Consider the following 22,262-nt stretch of genomic DNA (forward strand, 5'->3'; position numbering starts at 1 on the left):
GGTCGCTGATGTGGTTCCTCCTCTGGTCGTTAGGGGCGCCTGTTCGGAGGGAGGGGAACTCGTTGGCATAGCGTGATCCTCCCACGTGCTATGTCCTACCGGTGAAGCTTCCCCTGTCAGGTGAAAAGAAGCAGCTGGCTACTGCCCATGTCTCGGAGGAAGCATGGAGCCAGTTTCGGCTCTCCCCAGATCGGCAGAGGGTGGAGCAGCAACCAGGATGAATAAATTAAAATTAGCACTAACGGGGATAAAAATGGGATAAATATACAAATATTTATGACTCTACGTGGTCAACTGGAGTTTGTAATGTTTTCCAGTACGCAATGCTTTCCCGTGTGTCCCACAATATTTCGATAAGCCTCCATCTCTCACGTTTCAGGGACGACGATGACATCAACGACGTGGCCTCCATGGCCGGGGTGAACCTGAACGAGGAGAGCGCGCGGATCCTGGCCACCAACTCGGAGCTGGTGGGCACGCACATCCGCTCATGTAAAGACCACGCCTTCCTCCACCCGGGCCTGCTCCACACACGCATTCTGGAAACAGGTGAAGCAAGCGCACCCACCCACCCCCTCTCGTACCATGTGACACTGGCCAAGAGCTTATTTAGACCAGTGGTTCTCAAATGGGGGTTCGGGGACCCCCAGGGGTCCGTGGAACTCTGCCAAGGGGTCCGCGAAAAGTTTTCAGGAAAATAACAATAGAAACCTTTTTTTTGCCAAAGCTTCATAGTTCAAGGAAAACATTTTATGCTTTAAATCTAAAATGGTTCATGGATTACATTCTAATCTAACAAACCTGTCAATTTAAAAGTCAAGCACGTTACCGTGGAAACAATTAAGCTTAGCCCAAAATCAGAAATCAGAATGAGGGGGTCCCCGGTATATTTTCTATCTCGTAAGGGGTCCTTGGCTGAAAAGCATTTGAGAACCTCGGATTTAGACACTCAAAAACATCTGTAGAATCCAGGCCTGTCAGGGAAGGACAGTGCTTAAAACATGGAACATGTTTCTGCATTTATGGTGTCATCACTAAAGACAGTTTGGATTGTTTTTGTCCTCCTTCAGTGGTTGGGGCCAAGCCTTTTCTTGTTTGGCCTCAGTTTAAATTGGATACACTTAAGTCTTTCAGCTCCTTCAATGCATTCTTCAGTGGCTGTCTGAACTCACTGGACCTCAGGCACACGCATCAATGCTTGATGGTCTTGTCGTTTGAAGGCTGGCTGTCAGATTGTCCTCTGGACTAAAGGAACAGAGTTCGAGGAACAAGACTCGGCAGCCAGATTTAGATTTTGTTTTTTAAATTCTTCTTCTTCCAATCTTTTTGGGTGAATATTGTATTGCGTGTGCTAATCGATACAGTCAGGGAGGTCTTTGTTTGCGGCGTCACTCACATGAGACTGATGGTGTCGCCGTTTCCCCTTTTTAGCTGCTAGAAGTAACATGGTGTTGATGCTAGATTGTCAGGAAGGGGGCGAAATTTTGGCAAGGGAAGAACTGGCACGTCCATTTTCAAAGGGGTCCCTTGACCTCTCTCACCTCAAGATATCTGAATGAGAATTGCTTCTATGGGGTCTCCCCTTTACAGACATGCCCACCTTATGCTAATCCCATGCAGTTTTTGGCAAATACCATGCTTTTTTTTTTTGCATGCAGTAGGCCAGTGTTTTTCAACCACTGTGCCGTGAGACATCGTCAGGTGGGAAATTGTCCAATTTCAATTAATTGATCCATAAAACTTAAGCTGCACCAAACCAAATAATTGAATTCACACAGCTCTCGTTGAGCGCTACCGCCACCCATAGGCACCGCCACCACAGGCAGATGTGCCTGTGGGTGGCGATAACGTGATTAGTAGCCTAATAATGACGTTCAAGCAATCGAAGAGAAGAAGAGACGCAGGTAGACGGGGTTAGAACAAGTGACAATGCTAACCACAAAGATGAATGAACATTAGAAGAAGAAAAACACAGACTCTGGACTTGATCCTCCTGATCAACGTGGTCCTTCCAGACCCTGATGAAGAGTCCATTACAAGCGGGGTCAAAAGAAAGCAAAAGCGGTGAGCTCGCACTCGCAGCGGCGTGCTACGATGCTACTACGTTTCATTCTGTAACATTTGGGATGGGCGGTGTGTGCTGTGGGATTTTTTCAATGTCAAAAGTGTGCCTTGGCACAAAAAAAGGTTGAAAAACACTGCAGTAGGCTATAAATATGTTATTTTCTGCCTATTCTATTAGAATATTTCTGCATATACGGGGGTCCCCAAACAGTCTTGGATTTGCATAAATTGGGTTTGAGTGGAAAGCTGAGACTCCTGTGGATTCAAGGAAGCCAATTGTATTCATGTGTGATGATGATGTTAATCCTTATCGTAGCCGTTTCATTGCATTGAGACCATTTCTCCAAACTTGACATCATCACTGTATAAAATTACCTATTGTGACCTCTAGGATAATCACAGCCTTGTGAAACTTTAAAACCACAACTAGACACCGAGGACATTCAAGGGATACGTCGCATTCCTAGGTATATTGACAATAATGGGGTTTCTGAGCAATTTTCAGAACTGATTTTTTTTTTTATCAATTCTTGAGTGGTCAAAAATGGTTAAATCTCGCACCAAATCTGTGTAAGAAATGTCATCTGTATGTTAGGCCTGTGAATCTTCACTGGCCTCACGATTCGATTTGATTACGATTCATCTGTCAACGATTCGATTCGATTCCACGATGCATCTCGATACAGCTCCAACAGCATTGCAGCTCCAAGTATCAAATCCTCAATTTTCTGTACTATTACTGCACATGGCTACTTTTTCATCAATTAATACAAGCAGTCAGATAAATATCAAGTCCCTTTTTTTACTTTAAAGTGCTTTCAAATCTGAATGTCAACAGACATTTAAACATAAACGATCCAACGATTCATCTGTCAACGAGTCGATTCGATTCACACGTCCGCATCGCGATGCATCGATTATACGATTCATTTTGACACCCCTAGTGTATGTCTGAAAAAGGCTTAGGTGTTTCTAAAACCCTAGCTACAGCCCTGCTTGTGATACACTTTAGGCTCTCCTCGCTCCACGTTTTAGCAAACCTGTGAAAAGGACAATAAGTGACTTGAAATAAAAGTGACTGGAAATAAAAGTGCATCTCACCCGTGCGCGTCAGATCGGGTCAATTCCACGTTACGGGGAGTCTCGCGCCCTCGGCTCGTCTCTTCTCAATTAAAGTATCTTGGGTGTAGCAGCGATGCCCGCAGGTCATGTTTCGTGATGTGGTTACCTCGGCGTGGTTGTTACCCCGTCCCCTCGGGGGACAAGGGCGTGTTTTAAAAATGTAAATCTTTGCTCCGGGGTGTGTGCGCACAGCGTGGCGCCGGGCAGGAGGCCGGGGCGCCCCCTGCTGGGGAAGTGGCACTTGCACAGCTTTGTTGTGTCAGTGATTGGCCTTCGCCGTGCTCCCAGCTGACAGCAGTCCGAGGGAGGCTCCCCCGGCCTGCCAGCTCCACTCAGTCAGACTCGGGCTCGGCTGCTCCTCCTCACTGTACCGACATCCCTTTGCTCTGCTCCCTGACTCCACGTTGACCCTTTTCACGGGGGCCATTTTGTGTAAAAAAGGCAGGGTAAACAGAGGTGCAATCAAAACACTAATGAGGGTTTCCAACTTCCAATCTTGGTAGTTGGAAACCCTCATTAGTGTGTGTGTGTGAGCCCACCCTCAATTAGGGATGTAACGATAACCGGTTTGAATGATAACCGTGATACGAAAACCGCACCGTTTCAGATTTTCATGATCATTAAAACTGCGGTACCGTGAGTTACCATTATTACAGTGCTTTGAAAAAAACATGGTAAATACTGTCCATCATCAACCAAAGTTGATGCAACCGTCTCCCAGATGCAAACGTGCAGCCTTGGAGAAATTATGTCAGTGAGTGTATCAATCCTTGGCTTTTTGGGTCTGAGTTTTCAAAACTTGCTGAAATGATTTCTGTGAGTGTATTAGTACTTTTTGAACATTTTCAGCACATTTTAACAAACTGTTACTGATAACCGTGATCCTTTTGGTCACTTGGTCATTTTCATATCGTTCCATCTCTACCCTCAATAGGTGGGCTCCAGGTCTGGATGAGGCAAGTCCCCCAAACTCTGATTTTTGTCCTTCAAGGTGTCTTTCCCTGTCTCATGTTTCCTCTGCTCTCTTTTATTCATCCCCTCCAAACGCACACACACACACACACACACACACACACACACACACACACACACACACACACACACACACACACACACACTGGTGTTTTCAGTCCCTCTCTATCCCCCCTCCCTCCCTCCCCTCATCAGTCTTCAGGCTTGTCCTTGAGCTGGTGGGAGGTAGTTCTCCCCCCCCTCTCCCAATCTCAGGGACCAGAACACAGGCACAGCTGGAGCTCTGCAGAAAAGCTCCTCAAAGTAAATGATAGTCCACTGGTACCTCAAAGGTCCAGCTCTGCACACACACTCGCACACACACACGCACGCACGCACGCACGCATGCACGCACACACACACACACACACACACACACACACACACACACACACACACACACACACACACACACACACACACACACATATGTGCATTCACAATCACAGGATTGCACTCATACAAACTCCCACGTAAACATACGCCAATGCAAGGACGTAGGCACACACACGCACGCACGAACACACGCACACACACACACACACACACACAGTAAGAAAAAGTCTTACAATAAATAAATGTACGACCTTAAAAAAGTATATTAGAATGCTACGTGTAGAATAGGACCTCAATAGCATTCTCAAATGAATTGAGCACAGCAGAGTAATGGCTGTAGAAAGATGATACCATTGCAGAGCAAATTAATCTATTCTGTCTGCAGGTATTCTCTTGTATTACGGTGGCTCAGTGGTTAGCACTGTTGCCTCACAGCAAGAAGGTCCCGGGTTCGAACCCCGGTCCGTCCCAGGTCCTTTCTCTGTGGAGTTTGCATGTTCTCCCCCGTGTTCGTGTGGGTTTTCTGCGGGTGCTCCGGGTTTCCTCCCACCACCAAAAGACATGTATAACTCCTGTCAGTGGCCCTGACCAAGGCACTGGAAAAAGAACTGGAGTTGGTCCCTCGGGCGCTGCACTGCGGCTGCCCACTGCTCCTAGTTCTAGGAAGGTTCCTAGTAGAGGATGGGTCAAATGCAGAGGATGAATTTCCCCACGGGGATAAATAAAGGATAACTTCACTTAACTTTCTATGTGTCCCACAAATTGTATAGGACTAACTGGATGGCACAAAGCAATGCTGTCTTCACGTCATGTCAGACTTGCCTTAAATACGACCTGCCAACTGGGAAAAACCGCTCACGTCAGCCTCCTAGTCGTAATTACAAGTGGAATTTTTGTGGCCAATATCTCCAACTTGGTGTTACAAATTGGTCGGGTGTATGTGGTGATACAGGCACCAAACACTGCAGTGAATCATGTCACCAGTCCAAGTTAATAAAAACCAATGTTATCAGTATTATTCACACTAATACCATCAGTTATGCTTACAAAAAGTAAGTCATGTCTGCTGCAATTCGTATACGGCTGATGAATAAAAGTTTCTTTGGGTGCGGGCGTTAAACACGTGAACGCTTCCAAGCTGTTAGTAACAAGATGTCATCTCGTTCTTCCACTCTGAAATGTACGTGAGTGAGAGCGCGGCATCAACCAATCAGGACGGGCTCTGCAGCAGTTTGAATGAACAGCTTGAAGGTAGTGAAAATGGTAGGCGGCTGTAGGAGCATTGGAAAAACACTACCCCCCCAACAGCTGTACCCTCTTCAATCAAACCCACAGAGAAGCTTTTGACAGAGGAGGCAAAAACAGCCAAGGAGTCTGACAGAGCCCGGAGAAGACCAGAGTGCACCTTACAGTAGCTGGATGTTCACTCTCGGAAGAAACGGTTCAAGACTTACATTGAACTGCTACCGGACAACTTAGTGATATAACTCAGTCTATCAAAATCAGTTTCCATCCCCCCCCCCCCCTGTGCTCAATCATACCTTACTAATTTTCTAGTTACCCATCCCGGACAGGTAGCCTAGTAAGTTATTACTTAGTTATAAGTTGCATCGCGATGCGGACGTGCACGCTTCTGCATCGATTCACAAATGTCAAAAATCGATTATAAAAAAATATATATATACATTTTTATAATCGAATAAAATATAATGGAAGTACATGCATTTGTTTATTTTAATTATGGATCATAATACAATGCAATTCCAAATTCCAAAAAGAAAAAATAAATCATGTATTGGGGAAAAAAGTGATGCATCGATTTAAGATGCATCGAGATGCATCGATAATCGTTTTATAATCGAATCGTAGCCCTCTGAATCGTAATTGAATCGAATCGAATCGTGAGGCCAGTGAAGATTCACAGCCCTAGTAAGTTAGCTTCATTATTTGGCACATGACAGCCAGGGAGAATGGGGCAGTCGCTACGTTCGCACACTTTGCTTGCTAACACCAACGTTAGCTGTTTGAACTGGAAAAGAGCGAGTTGTCTTTGCAACGGAAAGCCTCAAAGTCAATAAATAGAGAAAATCACACTAAGCATGGAGCATCATCAGTATAGCAGCACTGTCAGAGGAGGAGAAACACGAGACATAGACATGTAACCAGACAAATCAGCATGAGATGAAAGCTGAAGTATCAAAGTCAGCTTTGAGCCAGGACTTGAAAGAGTCAACGGAGGGGGGAGATCTGATGGAGAGGGGAAGGCTGTTCCATAGTCTAGGGGCCGTGGGGGAAGGCTGTTCCATAGTCTAGGGGCCGTGGGGGAAGGCTGTTCCATAGTCTAGGGGCCGTGGGGGAAGGCTGTTCCATAGTCTAGGGGCCGTGGGGGAAGGCTGTTCCATAGTCTAGGGGCCGCGGGGGAAGGCTGTTCCATAGTCTAGGGGCCTGGGCAGTGTGGGGATGGAGAGGGGGAGGCTGTTCCATAGTCTAGGGGCCGTGGGGGAAGGCAGTTCCATAGTCTAGGGGCCGTGGGGGAAGGCTGTTCCATAGTCTAGGGGCAGAGGGGGAAGGCTGTTCCATAGTCTAGGGGCAGAGGGGGAAGGCTGTTCCATAGTCTAGGGGCCGTGGGGGAAGGCTGTTCCATAGTCTAGGGGCCGTGGGGGAAGGCTGTTCCATAGTCTAGGGGCCGCGGGGGAAGGCTGTTCCATAGTCTAGGGGCCGTGGGGGAAGGCTGTTCCATAGTCTAGGGGCCGTGGGGGAAGGCTGTTCCATAGTCTAGGGGCCGCGGGGGAAGGCTGTTCCATAGTCTAGCGGCCGTGGCAGCGTGGCACCGTCATCCTTGAGCTTACACCTCGACAAGGAACAGCCAGAAGCTCCATGGTGGAAAACAAAGACGCCTGGAGATTGTCTTAGCTAGGGGCTTAAGCGGTCTGACATTTAAGTTGGGGATAGCCCATTCAGGGCTTTACAATCAAATAACATGTTAAAATCAATTCTAAAATGCAATGAAAGTCAGTGAAGAGAGGCCAGAATAGGGCCATTGTCCTTTTTGCTCTGCTTGTGTTGCGTGAACAGACCAACTTCTCCAGTGTTTTAACTGACATGACAGTGAGCCAATAATGACAAACGTCTTGGTTCAACTGTTCTAAACAAAAGCAATGGAAAGAAAGGATATTGTTTTCCCCATGGCAACACAAGCAAACACATGAGATTTGATCATAATCATATTTCTGCCAGTAAGCCTCCACACACTAAGGAGTCTGTGGTCAAATTACTATTCTAACATAACAAAGACCAATAAACTAGAAGTTAAAAAATTACGAAAATTATTTATTTACAAAAAAGTAAAGTAACAGAGCTCTGGTTCAGCGCCCTCCTCCTCCTACCCCCCTTGCCTCAGTCTGGGGACTGACCTAGAATCACATCATTCAGGCCTCTATCAAGCCTCTCACCAGGAAGTCCTAGATTAGAGCAGTTTACTGCAGATAGTGCCCCCTAGGTCTTGAGGGAGGTATTACAACAACAACTCTAAATTCTCTCCGCAAGTCCAAAGCCAATGCGGCGCTTCATTTCCCCCCCAAACATGTCCTTTTGCTCTAGGAACCTGCCAAAGTTTGTTGCTGCAGCAGTACAGTACAGTGCATCCCTCCCTTTACACACATAGGCAACTCTAAGGAGACTTTTACGGGCAAGCTAGGCTAATTAAGCAGCAGATTATCCTAACTTGAGTCAAAAACATTAAAACATGGTTCTAGATGTGTGACAGTAGATTCCAAGCCGGTGTATCGGCGTGTGTCCGGTGTTCGCGGCAAGTCTCTGCAGAGGCACAGCAGCATTTCCTGGTAAATGCGGTAACAGCGCAGCTGTCACAGAGAGCACAGAACCGGCCCTCAATGTGTCGGTTTGCATGGATAGAATACTTCCCTGGTAGCCAGCAAGTAACTATCAACCATTAGCCAATCAGCCTCGGAACTAACAACTAACTATCAACCGTTAGCATTTGCGGAGGTATCCGCAGAGTTTTTTTTTTTCGTTAAAGGAAGCTCGATGCGGCCCCTCCCCCGCAGACCCCCTGCAGAGCTGCGCCCTCACCGCGCAGACCCCCGCGCACTGCCAACACCGGACACCGCAGTAACCATCAATTTGCCCTTAAGCCAGTTTGAGTCAAAGGCCATGTTCACATCACAGGCAAATCCGATTTGCTGCTAAAGTCATGAATTATCATTATCTTGATTGGTTTCCCAAATCTGATTTGGGAGTGTGTCCGCACTGCCACAAATCTGATTTAGCCAAGTGTTCAAGTCGGATCTGTGTGTCCAGATACAATGAGCCAATGAGCCTAAATGTTTCTGGCAGTGTTTGCATGTCTGCTCTCTGCTCTTCAAGTCCCCGCCCGCTGCAAAAGACACTCTCAAATCTGATTTGGGTGATCAGCGCGTCCACACTGAAGTCACATCAGTCGAAAGCAGATTGGAAACTACCTCCACATGTGGTTTGGGACAAGTGACACAAATCAGACTTGAAGCGTCCAGACTCATGAAACCAAATCTGGATAGAATCATGAATAGGTCATTCAAGTTCACAAATCAGATTTGGCCTCCTAGTCTGAACATGGCCAACGTGTCCACCAAATTGCTTTCTTTCATCTAATCCCGTCTCTCTGCACTCTAAACTACCAACTAAAGCAATAAATGGCATGAACATAATTTTCGAAACTCAAATTAATTTTAAAGCAGTCTTAATCCATGTAGGCAGTTCTTTTACCACCAGGTTAATGGTAATAATGATCTGTATCATCACAAGATGAAGAATGGGTTGCGTTGCTCACAGAGACGTGGCTCTCTCTTCGGCTCAATCCCTTAAACGTTCTCTGAAATATTAATGTTTCTCAAAGACCTTATTTTTCAGGAAGCAGAGGCGTGTTCGTGTTTTTTCTTGTATTACCTTTTGACACCGCCACATGTATTTTCACGCTAATTATCAGGCTAACCGTTGCTCCTTCCATCCGTTTGGAGGCAGGCACTGGTGAGGGGTATATGTATTGTACAGCTGATTTAAATAATTGTCGTGGTTTACTTAAAAGGGTGCCAGAGAGAAAATTATGTTAATGGCATAATTTAAAAAAGGAAGTTGAAAACAGATAGTAACCCGACCAAAGTTATGTCCTCTCTTCCCTTTCTGTTGCTTCACATGAATTTCGCTCCAAGGAAACTAACTTATTCTTCTTCTTCGAACGGAGATGGTCAATGTCGTTTACACACATGAAGGAGCTTAGCCAGTGAAGCCACACTGGAATGTGCACTAAGACTGTGAAGCAAATTAACTTTAATTGCATGTTCTACTAACTTAAAGAGTTTCTCTGCGAATATGTGTGTGTGTGTGTGTGTGTGTGTGTGTGTGTGTGTGTGTGTGTGTGTGTGTGTGTGTGTGTTTCTCTCTCTGTGCCCTCAACCTGTTTAGCTGTTATCTTTTTCTTATTTCTTTTCTATTTCTTCTTGAATATAGATTAGGGTGCTGTGGCCTCTGACCATTGACCTATTTACTATAGAGAGGCAAAGTGAACGTCACTTCCTGCTTCAGCACTGTACCAGAGATTTTTATCCGCCATTTATTTTCCCATAGACATTTCGTAAAATGCTTATAAAAATAGTTTGACTTCGTCAAACCAAACGGTTCAGCTATATTTAGAATCGGGAGACACCATAGAACATTTCACTCGGACCAAAACGGGAAAAAAACGACATTGAAAAAATATTTTCTTTAAATCCGCAATTTGTTTACATTTTGGTCCGAGTGAAATGTTATGTGATCTCTCCTGTTTCTAAATATACCTGAACTGTTTGGTTTGAACAAGTTAAACTATTTCTATAAGCATTTCACGAAATGTCTATGGGAAAATAAATAGCGGATGAAAATCTCTGGTACAGTGCTGAAGCAGGAAGTAGGCGGTCACTTTGTCTCTCTCTTGCTTTCTCATACTGTTGGTGATTTAGGAATTTAAGCCATTTGTGATCATTCAAGTGTCTGGAAATGCTAAATGCCTAGAATAAAATCGAAACATTTTCCAAGCATGTAACATGTTAAAGTGTAATTTTGTTGTATGTATTTTTCCATCATCCCCATTTGCTGTTTTCCTGTGTATACAGTATGTTCTGTTAATGATATATCATTCTGTTTTTATACTTTGTATTCCATACTCTTTGCTGCCGTAAAAATCCAAACAAATCTTCTTGTTGAGAAGATTGGCAGCCTCTTACTGGCCTCTAAACTGCATTTATTATGAAATGTTTGTGAGATATTGCTTTACGGCACAGAGGGATATTGGTTTATGACACAAAACAGTGAAAGGCTGGAAAATGGCTTCTCGCATTTTAATTCTCGTTAGTAAAGTGGAAGTAAACAAACGTGAGAGAGGGGGACAAGTAGTTGCATCCTGTTTGTGACAGAACTACAACAGGGATTATGGGAAATGTGGTCTTCACTTTGAGAAGCACTAGCACAAAAAAATACTGGTGTGAGATAGAGGCTACCAGATGTGTCATTTGTTTAGGTAATACAACCCAGGTATCATAATTAATATGACAATGATATACTAAGTTTGTGTGTGTGTGTGTGTGTGTGTGTGTGTGTGTGTGTGTGTGTGTGTGTGTGTGTGTGTGTGTGTCTGTGTGTGTGTGTGTCTTTCACAGCTAAGAAGTTTGGAGTCACAGAAGTCCCCATGGAGGCAGTGACGTTCATCTCTCACGCCACACAGTCACGGCTCCGCACCGTCGTGGAGAAGGTCTCGACCATCGCACAGCACAGACTGGACTCCTGTAAGGTAAGACTAACACACGCACACACACACACACACACACACACTCTCACTCACACTCACATGTATTCGCATGCAGCAACACATTCACACATGCATACAAACACTCAGGCACACACATACACAAGTATGGACATGCACATACACACGCATTTTGATCATACACACACGTCTTTCTTCACCTGTCTCACACACACACACGCACACACACACACACACACGCACGCACGCACGCTTAAAAACAGAAGAGTGCCGCAAGCACAAACGCATAACGGTTTTTATACGAGAAACCTTTTTTTGCACTTAAGTTGACGAACAGGATAGCTCAGACTTTTCACTCAGTCAGTCAGTTAAAACTTTAGGTAAAAAAAACAACCTTCTAAGGTGCCCGTCTAAGCACACCGGCACAAAACCACAACGAATTGCTTTACGATAAAGCACAAATCCATCTCGACTACGAACCAAAAACCCCGGCGTAAGTTGAGAGAATGGGGGGGGGGGGGGGTTTGAAAATGTGTTTATTCCCTGACAGCGAGAAGGCAGGATGGAGAGGAGGAGGGAGGGGGCGCTACAGCTACAGCTGTCCCCATCTTGTTTTGTGCTTCTTCTTGTCTCCTTCTATTTTTTTTGGGTGGTTTTGTAAATGAGGCGTGTGAGAGGCGTGAAGCCACTCTGTTGACATCAGCGGGAAAAAGATGGAGGAAAGACAGAAGCGCAGCAGCGGGCGTCGGCGTCAGGCGCTACGGCAAGAGTGCAGCCTCAGCACCGCAACAAAGATGGGGGGGGGGGGGGGGGGCAGCATCAGCACCGCATCACAGAGGAGGAAGGGGGGGGGGGGGCTGCTTCTGATGTGACTCTATGCTCTGTGCCACACCGGGCTTCTCACATCCACACACACAGAGACACACACACACACACACGCGCGCGCGCAGAGACACACACACTCGATCGCACAACCCGGCCCGACGCCTGCGCGTACACACGGATAGGAGCAGAGAGAGCGATAGAGAGATTAAAGGAACAGCTCACCCTAAAATCCAAAATACATATATCCCCTCTCACCTGCTGTGCTATTTATCCATCTATATAGTTTTGTGTTAGTTGCCTGAGTTTTGGAGATACCGGCCGCAGAGTTTCTGCCTTCTCTCCAATACAATGGAACTGGATGGCACTCGGCATGTGGTGCTCAAAGTGCCAAAGAAATACATTTGAAAAACTCAACAGCAGCAATGTCTCTTTCCATAAATCATGACCCCGTTACTCAAGATAATCCACAGAACCTCGTTATGAGCAGTTTCGTGGAGGAACTATTTTCTTTTGACCGAACTACAGCCGCTAGCTGCTAGCTAGTTCCTACACGAGACTGCAAAAGAAAATAGTTCCTACATGAAACTGCTCACAACACGGTCTGTGGATTATCTTGAGTAACGGGGTCATGTATTTTGGATTTTAGGGTGAGCTGTCCCTTTAAGTGTGAGAGAGAGTCCCTGAAAGTAATGATTAGGAAGAAACAAGTATTTTTTTAATGGGAGTATTGAAGAGAATTGAGAGACAAAGCGACTGGTTGGAGATGAGATAAAAAAAAAAAAAAAGCAAAATTTCATTGTAAGGAGAAAATTGAGGAGAAGTTTTAAAAGTAATGATCTGAAAATTGTCTGGAAATGGTATGTCAGTCATGACAGGCATGCAGAGGAAAAGTAATCAACCTATATAATTGGGTGGTTTTAAATCAGACAAGTTGCTAGCTGATAATGTTTATACTTTTTTGTTTAATCTAAGGTTGATCAGATAAGATTGAAAACCCTCCACCCCTCCACAGCTAGAAATTGTTGTACAAGGTGTCAATGGTGAATCCTCTGCAGTGGAGGATTCACTGGATCCTCTGCAGTTTGCATATAGGATCAAAATATGGGTTGATGATGCTGTTCTTACCTTTCTTAACTTAATATTTTAATGACTGTGAAAGCCCAGGTATACACGCACACAGCACACTTATTGGTTTTAGATTTCTCTTCGGCTTTTAACACAATTCAGCCCCACATTTGAGCCAATAAACTGTCTCTCTTTCTGCTCCAAAGCGGTTGTTGTCTCAATAAGAGTTGTTGCTAAAAGATGAGAGCTGTTGTCTCCATCCATGACAAACACCTCTCTCTGCCGTGACGATCATCACTGCCAAACATGGAGCTAGAACTAATCTACTTTTCACCTGTTTCTCTGTGATTTCACACCCTCCACCAATGTCTCTCTCTCACTCTCTCTCTCTCTCTGCCATTCACTCTGTCTCTGTTTCTTCTTCACTTGCTCTCTACCTGTGTCACTCTCTCTCCTCAGTATCACACTCTCTTTAAATGGCACTCAATTGCACAGGAACAAACTAGGGAGATAATTATTGATTTGAACTTGGGGAATATTTTTGCTTATTTTCTCTTATGGTCTCTTATGTCTTGATATTTCTCACATTGTGGTAAGAAGTTTAGATTCTGTCTCCATCTCCCCCGATGACCGATTGCCTCCCCAACAACTCTGTACATACGCCTCTTTCACATTACACCCGAATCGGCCATTTTGTGTCTAAAATTCAGGAAGTAACACGGTATAAAAATGACTCAGCATGCACAAACATAAAATTGTAGTTTCCCTGCAGTGGAGGAACAGCAGACTGGATCTTCTTTGTTTCACTTCCATTCCACAAACTTGGGGAGTGCGCTTAGGGGGACCTGATGTGTGGGGGATGAGTGCAGTGTGGGGGGGGGGGGGGGGGAGTGCCCACCGGGTGGTGAATGGGGGGAACGGGCACTGCACTGGTTGTAATGATTTTCTGTCTGTATGTCTCTGTGTGTGTGTCTGTCTGTGTGTGTGTGTGTGTGTGTGTGTGTGTGTGTGTCTCTCTCTGTCTCTCTCTCTCTCTGTCTGTCTGTCAGGATGATGAGCATCATGATCAGTCTGCAGACGTTCGCTCTCAGCTCCGCTTCTTTGAGCAGCTGGAGAGACTCGAGAAGCAGAGGAAGGACGAGCAGGAGAGGGAGATCCTGCTGAAAGCTGCTAAAGTAAGTTACTCTCACCTGCTGTGTGTGTGTGTGTGTGTGTGTGTGTGTGTGTGTGTGTGTGTGTGTGTGTGTGTGTGTGTGTGTGTGTGTGTGTGTGACTGTGTGTGTGTGTGACTGTGTGTGTGTGTGTGTGTGTGTGTGTGTGTGTTTTGGGACATCCCAGTGCAACAGTGTGTGCTCTTTTGTGTGTATGTATGTGCGAGAGTGTGTGTGTGTTTCGCTGTATGCGTGTCTTCACATGTGTTTCTATGTACATGTTGTGGTGTTGGTGCCTACTGCACCGTGTGTGTGTGTGTGTGTGTGTGTGTGTGTGTGTGTGTGTGTGTGTTTTGCTGAATGCATGCCTGCATAAGTGTGTGTCGGTGAACGTTTGTGTGCTGCAAAGTGTGTGTATGTATGTGTGTGTGATTTTGCTGTATGTTTACTGTTGTGTGTACGTATACGTTTTGGTGTGTGTGTGTGTGTGCTCCAGAGTGTGTGTGTGTGTGTGTGTGTGTACTGTGTGTGTGTGCACTTGCGCATGTTGCTCCCACCCTGACAGATGAATTAGAGTGTGACACCAGTGGATGAAGTGACCTCCCTGTGTCCTCCCAGGCTCCTGGCCCGGGGCCTCCTCTGTCCTGGTCCCCCCCCCCCTCCCCGGACACACAGCGAGGGGAGAGGGGGGAGACCACCATGCAACCCCCCTGCAATACCCCAACGCCCTGACAGCTCAGGTAGAACAGAGAGGAAACTGATTCAAGTCTCAGAGGCCAAGCAGGAGATTGTTGCTTTCAGTTTTTATTCACTTTCCTATTTAAAGTAATAATCCATAAATCTATCTGGTGATTCAACTTTTCCCCCGGTTGCTGAACGCTTTTAGATTTGCTGTTCTAAACACACCCGGTGTCTGCTGGTAGGTCTTTCTCAGGGAAATTCCTCTGCTGCACGGAAAACTTTTTTTTCCCCGGTTTGTTTGGACTAAATAGAAGTTAGTATAATACATTTAGAATATTAATAATAGAATATTAGTAGAGTAGAATAGAAGTAGTTCACATGAGCAGCGATAGCCAGCCACCCTAACTGAAAGAAAAGAGCGCCACTTACAGAAACTCAAACTGAATTGACAGGAAATCCGTGGAAAAAGACGTCACAGTACAGGACAGGTACTTGACAGGTGAGGTAAGATGTCACAGTACAGGACAGGTACTTGACAGGTGAGGTAAGACATCACAATACAGGACAGGTACTTGACAGGTGAGGTAAGATGTCACAGTACAGGACAGGTACTTGACTGGTGAGGTAAGACATCACAATACAGGACAGGTACTTGACAGGTGAGGTAAGGACAGGTACTTGACTGGTGAGGTAAGACATCACAATACAGGACAGGTACTTGACAGGTGAGGTAAGGACAGGTACTTGACAGGTGAGGTAAGATGTCACAGTACAGGACAGGTACTTGACAGGTGAGGTAAGGACAGGTACTTGACAGGTGAGGTAAGATGTCACAGTACAGGACAGGTACTTGACAGGTGAGGTAAGGACAGGTACTTGACAGGTGAGGTAAGATGTCACAGTACAGGACAGGTACGTCACAGTACAGGACAGGTACTTGACAGGTGAGGTAAGATATCACAGTACAGGACAGGTACTTGACAGGTGAGGTGATCTCTGAGAAGAGCTGTGCAGAAACACCATAGCAGTGAGCGCTACTCCTTATTGAAAGCCATAGCATGGCCGAAAACACGTTAGACTTTGCTTTCATATTTTCTTTGGATTACTTTCTAATTTTGTGCCTTGAAACACATTTTTTATTCAAGCAACATACCAAACCAAAGAGTACCTTCAATATATAAAAAAGTGGGTCCTCTCATATATAGATTTAATTATTAGAAAAATAGAATTTCTATCATCCTGTTGACCAAAGTGCAATCCTTTAAAAAAAAACTAGTATTTGTTCAGATCAGTTGTTTTCTAAGAGTAGGTGTGTATCACTTGTATCCAGTTGATGGATGCCTCGTTATGGCAGGATCATCTGCACTCAGAGGATCAAATGTGAACGTTTTAAAAGCATGGATTAACCAATCCCTGAGCTGCTACCTGGCTGCTCTGTTCTTCTAACCTTTGACCCCCCGTACATGAAGGGTCTCTGTGCCTCTTACAGTAGATCAGACAAGTCTGTCATTGATCACAGACAGCATAATATAAAATAAAAATAAAAAGTCCTGAAATTTAGAAAGCTCACCACTGACCAAAAAAAAATAAAAGAGAAGGGAATCTTTTGCAAATGAAAATGCCCCGCGGCGCAACATTAGCGGAATGCTAGGTTAATTTAATTAATTTTGAATGGAGCCAATGTCCCACAGTAAAGATTCTCATTGCGGTAACACCTCGCAGTCTTAATTGCATTATTACACTCCGGCCCTGCCATGCAGGATATTAGACAATCCTCCCTGATGAACACCGGCCACACAAACCTCATGACCTGCCGGCCTTTCCTTTCAGGAGGACGGACTCATGGCCAGAGAAGCTCCTTCTTCTCGCTGGTGAAAAAAGAGATCGCCTCAGCAGTAAAAGCACAATGTAAACTGCGTTGTTAAAAAAGGAAATTGCTAGTTTTTGCAGGTTTTTAGACCCCCTTCTGTCAGCTCACAGTTCTGCTTGGTTGGATGATGTAATTTTTTTTTTTATTGCGAAAAGCTCTCTTCATTAACGGGATGGATTAGTGAAGAACTTTTTCTATTCTCTCCAAGTTCTTGTTGGAAGGGCTTCTTAATCCAGGGCTTTTTTCAATTTCAAGAGACTCATTGAGGATACTTTGACTTCCACAGGCTTTTTGGCCCTGTTACCATGGTTTTTTGGCCCTGTTACCATGGCTTTTTACCATGGCTTTTTGGCCCTGTTACCACGGCTTTTTGGCCCTGTTACCATGGCTTTTTGGCCCTGTTACCATGGCTTTTTGGCCCTGTTACCATGGCTTTTTGGCCCTGTTACCATGGCTTTTTGGCCCTGTTACCATGGCTTTTTGGCCCTGTTACCATGGCTTTTTGGCTCTGTTACCATGGCTTTTTGGCCCTGTTACCATGGCTTTTTGGCCCTGTTACCATGGCTTTTTGGCCCTGTTACCATGGCTTTTTGGCCCTGTTACCATGGCTTTTTGGCCCTGTTACCATGGCTTTTTGGCCCTGTTACCATGGCTTTTTGGCTCTGTTACCATGGCTTTTTGGCCCTGTTACCATGGCTTTTTGGCTCTGTTACCATGGCTTTTTGGCCCTGTTACCACGGCTTTTTGGCCCTGTTACCATGGCTTTTTGGCCCTGTTACCATGGCTTTTTGGCCCTGTTACCATGGCTTTTTTGGTTCATGGGGAAGTTTGAAAATTAAATCATTATCGATGAGCAGGCCCTGACTGGCCCATCGGAAGCAGCAGGAGTATTCCCTCCAGGCTTGGCCTGCTTTTTTATGCCTCCGCCGGCGATAGCCAGGCGGAGGCATTATGGATCCGGGTTGTCCGTCCGTACGTATGTACGGCTGTCCGTCCGTCCGTACGATGTTTGTTAACGCGATATCTGAGGAACGCCTGGACGGAATTTCATCAGATTCGCCTTAAACATTCACTTAGGCTCAAGGATGATCTGATTAGATTTTGGTGGTCAAAGGTCAAAGGTCAAGGTCACTGTGACCTCTCGAACGCCATTTTCAAGCTTGTTAACGCGATATCTGAGGAACGCTTGGACGGAATTTAATCAGATTCGCCTTGAACATTCACTTAGGCTCAAGGATGATCTGATTAGATTTTGGTGGTCAAAGGTCAAAGGTCAAGGTCACTGTGACCTCTCGAACGCCATTTTCAAGCTTGTTAACGCGATATCTGAGGAACGCTTGGACGGAATTTCATCAGATTCGCCTTAAACATTCACTTAGGCTCAAGGATGATCTGATTAGATTTTGGTGGTCAAAGGTCAAAGGTCAAGGTCACTGTGACCTCTCGAACGCCATTTTCAAGCTTGTTAACGCGATATCTGAGGAACGCTTGGACGGAATTTCATCAGATTCGCCTTAAACATTCACTTAGGCTCAAGGATGATCTGATTAGATTTTGGTGGTCAAAGGTCAAAGGTCAAGGTCACTGTGACCTCTCGAACGCCATTTTCAAGCTTGTTAACGCGATATCTCAGGAATGCCTTGACGGAATTTAATCAAACTTGTCTCAAACATCGACTTGGACTCAAGGATGAACTGATTAGATTTTGGTAGTCAAAGGTCAAGGTCACTGTGACCTCTTGAACGCCATTTTCAAGCTTGTTAACGCGATATCTCAGGAATGCCTTGACGGAATTTAATCAAACTTGTCTCAAACATCGACTTGGACTCAAGGATGAACTGATTACATTTTGGTGGTCAAAAGTCAAAGGTCAAGGTCACTGTGACCTCTCAAACGCCATTTCCAGCTTGTTAACGCGATATCTCACGAATGCCTTGACGGAATTTCATCAAATTTGCCTCAAACATCGCCTTAGACTCAAGGATGATCTGATTAGATTTTGGTGGTCAAAGGTCAAAGGTCAAGGTGAGCTCTCGAGCGCCATTTTCAAGCTTGTTAACGCGATATCTCAGGAATGCCTTGACGGAATTTAATCAAACTTGTCTCAAACATCGACTTGGACTCAAGGATGAACTGATTACATTTTGGTGGTCAAAGTTCAAGGTCACTGTGACCTCTCACACACCCAATTTCCAAGCTCTGTAACGCAACATCACCGGAGCGCCTTGACGGAATCTCTTCCAATTTGCCTCAAATGGCGATTTGGACTCCAGAATGAACTCATGGCGGAGGCATAAGTCTGCGTTGCGGTCGTTCTAGTTCTTTATTTTTTGTGCCCGCAGTCAGGGCACTGAACGTAGAAGTATATACTTCATATATATGTGTGTGTGTGTGTGTGTGTGTGTGTGTGTGTGTGTGTGTGTGTGTGTGTGTGTGTGTACCCGGCGGGGCCCCGCGGAACCCCGACCCGGTGCAGGACTCTGCTCTGTTCTCTCCAGTAAGGCAGGAAAGCAGGTTCCCCTCTCGCCTCTGTTCTCTCCAGTAAGGCAGGAAAGCAGGCCAGCAGCTGACAGAAGAGATGTAAAGCATGCCAATGGCACCGCTGGCCTTTGTAAACAGTCCATCTGTACCTCCCCATCCCATCCCTCCCCCTCCCCGCCTGCCTCCTCCTGCTAATTTGACCTCTTGAATAAGAACTTACTAAAATACCCCCCCCCCCCTCTGTCTCTCTCCCCCCCCCCCCCCCCTCTCTCCTCTCCTCCTCCCTCCCCCCCTCTCTCTCTCTCCTCCTCCCTCCATGGCGTCCATTTAAAATATGACTCAAGTCTTGAGGGATGCTCCGGCCGACCGGAGGGCAAACGCATTAGTCTTGAGTTGAGATACCGACCAGTACGTGAACCGCCTGATATATTTAAAGCCAATTAGCGAGGAGGAGGCCAGGAGGAGCGTCTGTCTGTAAGACAGAGAGTGAGGAGGAGGAGGGGAGGGGCCAGGAGGATCGTCTGTCTGTCTGTAAGACAGAGAGTGAGGAGGAGGGGAGGGGCCAGGAGGAGCGTCTGTCTGTCTGTAAGACAGAGAGTGAGGAGGAGGGGAGGGGCCAGGAGGAGCGTCTGTCTGTAAGACAGAGAGTGAGGAGGAGGAGGGGAGGGGCCAGGAGGAGCGTCTGTCTGTCTGTAAGACAGAGAGTGAGGAGGAGGAGGGGAGGGGCCAGGAGGAGTGTCTGTCTGTCTGTAAAGCGTCTGGCATACTCTTCGCGCACGCGCTGGAGGCGGGGCTCCACGGTAGGGCTGCAACTATCGATTATTTTAGTAATCGAGTATTCTACCGAATAATCCATCGATTAATCGAGTAATCGGATAAGAACCCTTTTTTGTGTTTTCAAAGGCTTATCGTAAATATACACCAAAAAATAAGATAAATCTCTTCAAATAAACAACTACATTAGTTTCTTTCTTAGAAAAAACAACATTTTTATTTTTAAATTGCATAGAACTGGCAGTGGCACCATTCATCTTTTCACTTGAACATGATGGACCCGTCCTTACAAAGCTGTCCATAGTACGCTGTGATCCGCTGAAAAAGAGGTGAAATAATAATTAATATTGATATTTATTAGGTAAGTTCATAACAAAACTGGAGAATGCGCATTTACACACCCTAGACCTGTTGCCTATTATTGACACAAATATCAGAATAGCAAGATAACAGGTCAGGTGGTGTAATAATTGGAGCCTAAAATGCACAAATTAAATAGTTGTTTGCAATCATCATGAGCAGAGTCGACCGGTCTAGGGTGTGTAAATGTACATTCTCCACACACACACTCTTTCTCTCTCACACACACTCACTCTCTCACACACCAACAGGCTAGTGTGATCACACACACACACACACACACACACACACACACACACACAACGCTGTTAAATTAGCCGCTAACGCTAGGTTAACGTTTTAGGTTAGGTTGAGCTTTGTATTTGTATTTCAGAAAACGGCAAGCCACATCAAAAAAATGCAGCGTGAATGCAGTTACTAATAGTCATATTGGCAACGTGGCAAGCCAGCAGCACAACTACTACTAGTCTTAATATCAAGTAGCAATCATTAGCATACATTTACATTAGCGTTGTGTATAGTTAACGTTACGTTACCTTGCTCCGCTCGACATAGATGCGCTGGTGGATGCGTAGACTGGATGTTTACGGTTCAGGTGCTGAAGCATTGACGAGGTACTGTTGTGATATGCAAGTATCGTTACAGTACTTGCACACCACTGAGTTCGTGTCCTTTTTCAGCGTGAAATGATCCCACACTTTAGACAGTTTCGGTCGCTTTTTCGGCCCTGGTTCTTCCCTTCCCGGCTCCTCCTGTCTGCTTTCTCCGCCGCCTCGTTCCATTTTGCGGGGTCCGCTCGCTATACAGTAGCTGCTCTCTGGTCTGTCTGCGATCATGTGTCCTCGCGTGTTTACACCGGAAGAGCGCTGTGCCACACCAGTAAGCGTCCGTGAGAAACAGCCTCTAATCTCTAAATGCCGTGTCGAGGCGAATCATATTGGCCTCGATCATTTTAATTATTCGAGTTATTCGAGGTACTCGAGGAATCGCGACAGCTCTACTCCACGGAGGGCGCGCGCACTCTGCGTGGGCCAAAACAGAACATAGTCAGTGCGCAGCTCGCTCCTCCCACCCCCCTCCTCCTGTGGAAGCTCCAGGGGAAAATGGCGGCCACTAGTGCCAGGCAGTCTGAATGAAATTGAATGTAACGTTCCCAATTCTATGTATTCAATTCTAAAAAACGACCCTCAACATTTGGGAAGGCTAAGCCACACAACTAGTTCGTTATAATCGAACGTCATGCTTCGAAGGCGACTTTACGATGATGAGGACGGTGAGGACTCAATCACAGCAGATATCCGCTGATAGCCTAGCATGGAGATCTCACAGGCACAGGCAGCAAAACCCGACGCGCTGATAGAAAAATCTCCATGGACGCGCCGCGCGGCGCTCAGGCCTCGCCCCCCGACACGCCCCGTGCGATGACGTCAAAATCGCCGTGCGCCCTATGCGCTTGGCTGGGCGCGAAGAGTATGCCAAAGGCTTAAGACAGAGAGTGAGGAGGAGGAGGGGAGGGGCCAGGAGGATCGTCTGTCTGTCTGTAAGACAGAGTGAGGAGGAGGGGAGGGGCCAGGAGGAGTGTCTGTCTGTCTGTAAGACAGAGAGTGAGGAGGAGGGGAGGGGCCAGGAGGAGTGTCTGTCTGTCTGTAAGACAGAGAGTGAGGAGGAGGAGGGGCCAGGAGGAGCGTCTGTCTGTCTGTAAGACAGAGAGTGAGGAGGAGGAGGG

At 46.0% G+C, this 22,262-nt stretch overlaps 1 protein-coding gene across 1 annotated transcript in view; it reads left to right on the forward strand.

Annotated features, from left to right (window-relative positions):
• The window catches only part of LOC310799866 (transcription initiation factor TFIID subunit 4), a gene marked incomplete at both ends in the record, with an annotated part of 142,986 nt that overhangs the window by 54,854 nt on the left and 65,870 nt on the right, over positions 1–22,262 (forward strand). Inside the window, 3 exons of the mRNA XM_083662467.1 lie at positions 380–549; positions 11,223–11,353; positions 14,269–14,394. Coding sequence (XP_083518593.1) covers positions 380–549; positions 11,223–11,353; positions 14,269–14,394 — 427 coding nt within the window. The remainder of the gene's footprint in view (positions 1–379; positions 550–11,222; positions 11,354–14,268; positions 14,395–22,262) is intronic.

The sequence above is a fragment of the Poromitra crassiceps genome (genome assembly GCF_964638095.1).
Source record: "Poromitra crassiceps genome assembly, chromosome: 28".
In the NCBI taxonomy this organism is placed as follows: domain Eukaryota; kingdom Metazoa; phylum Chordata; class Actinopteri; order Beryciformes; family Melamphaidae; genus Poromitra; species Poromitra crassiceps.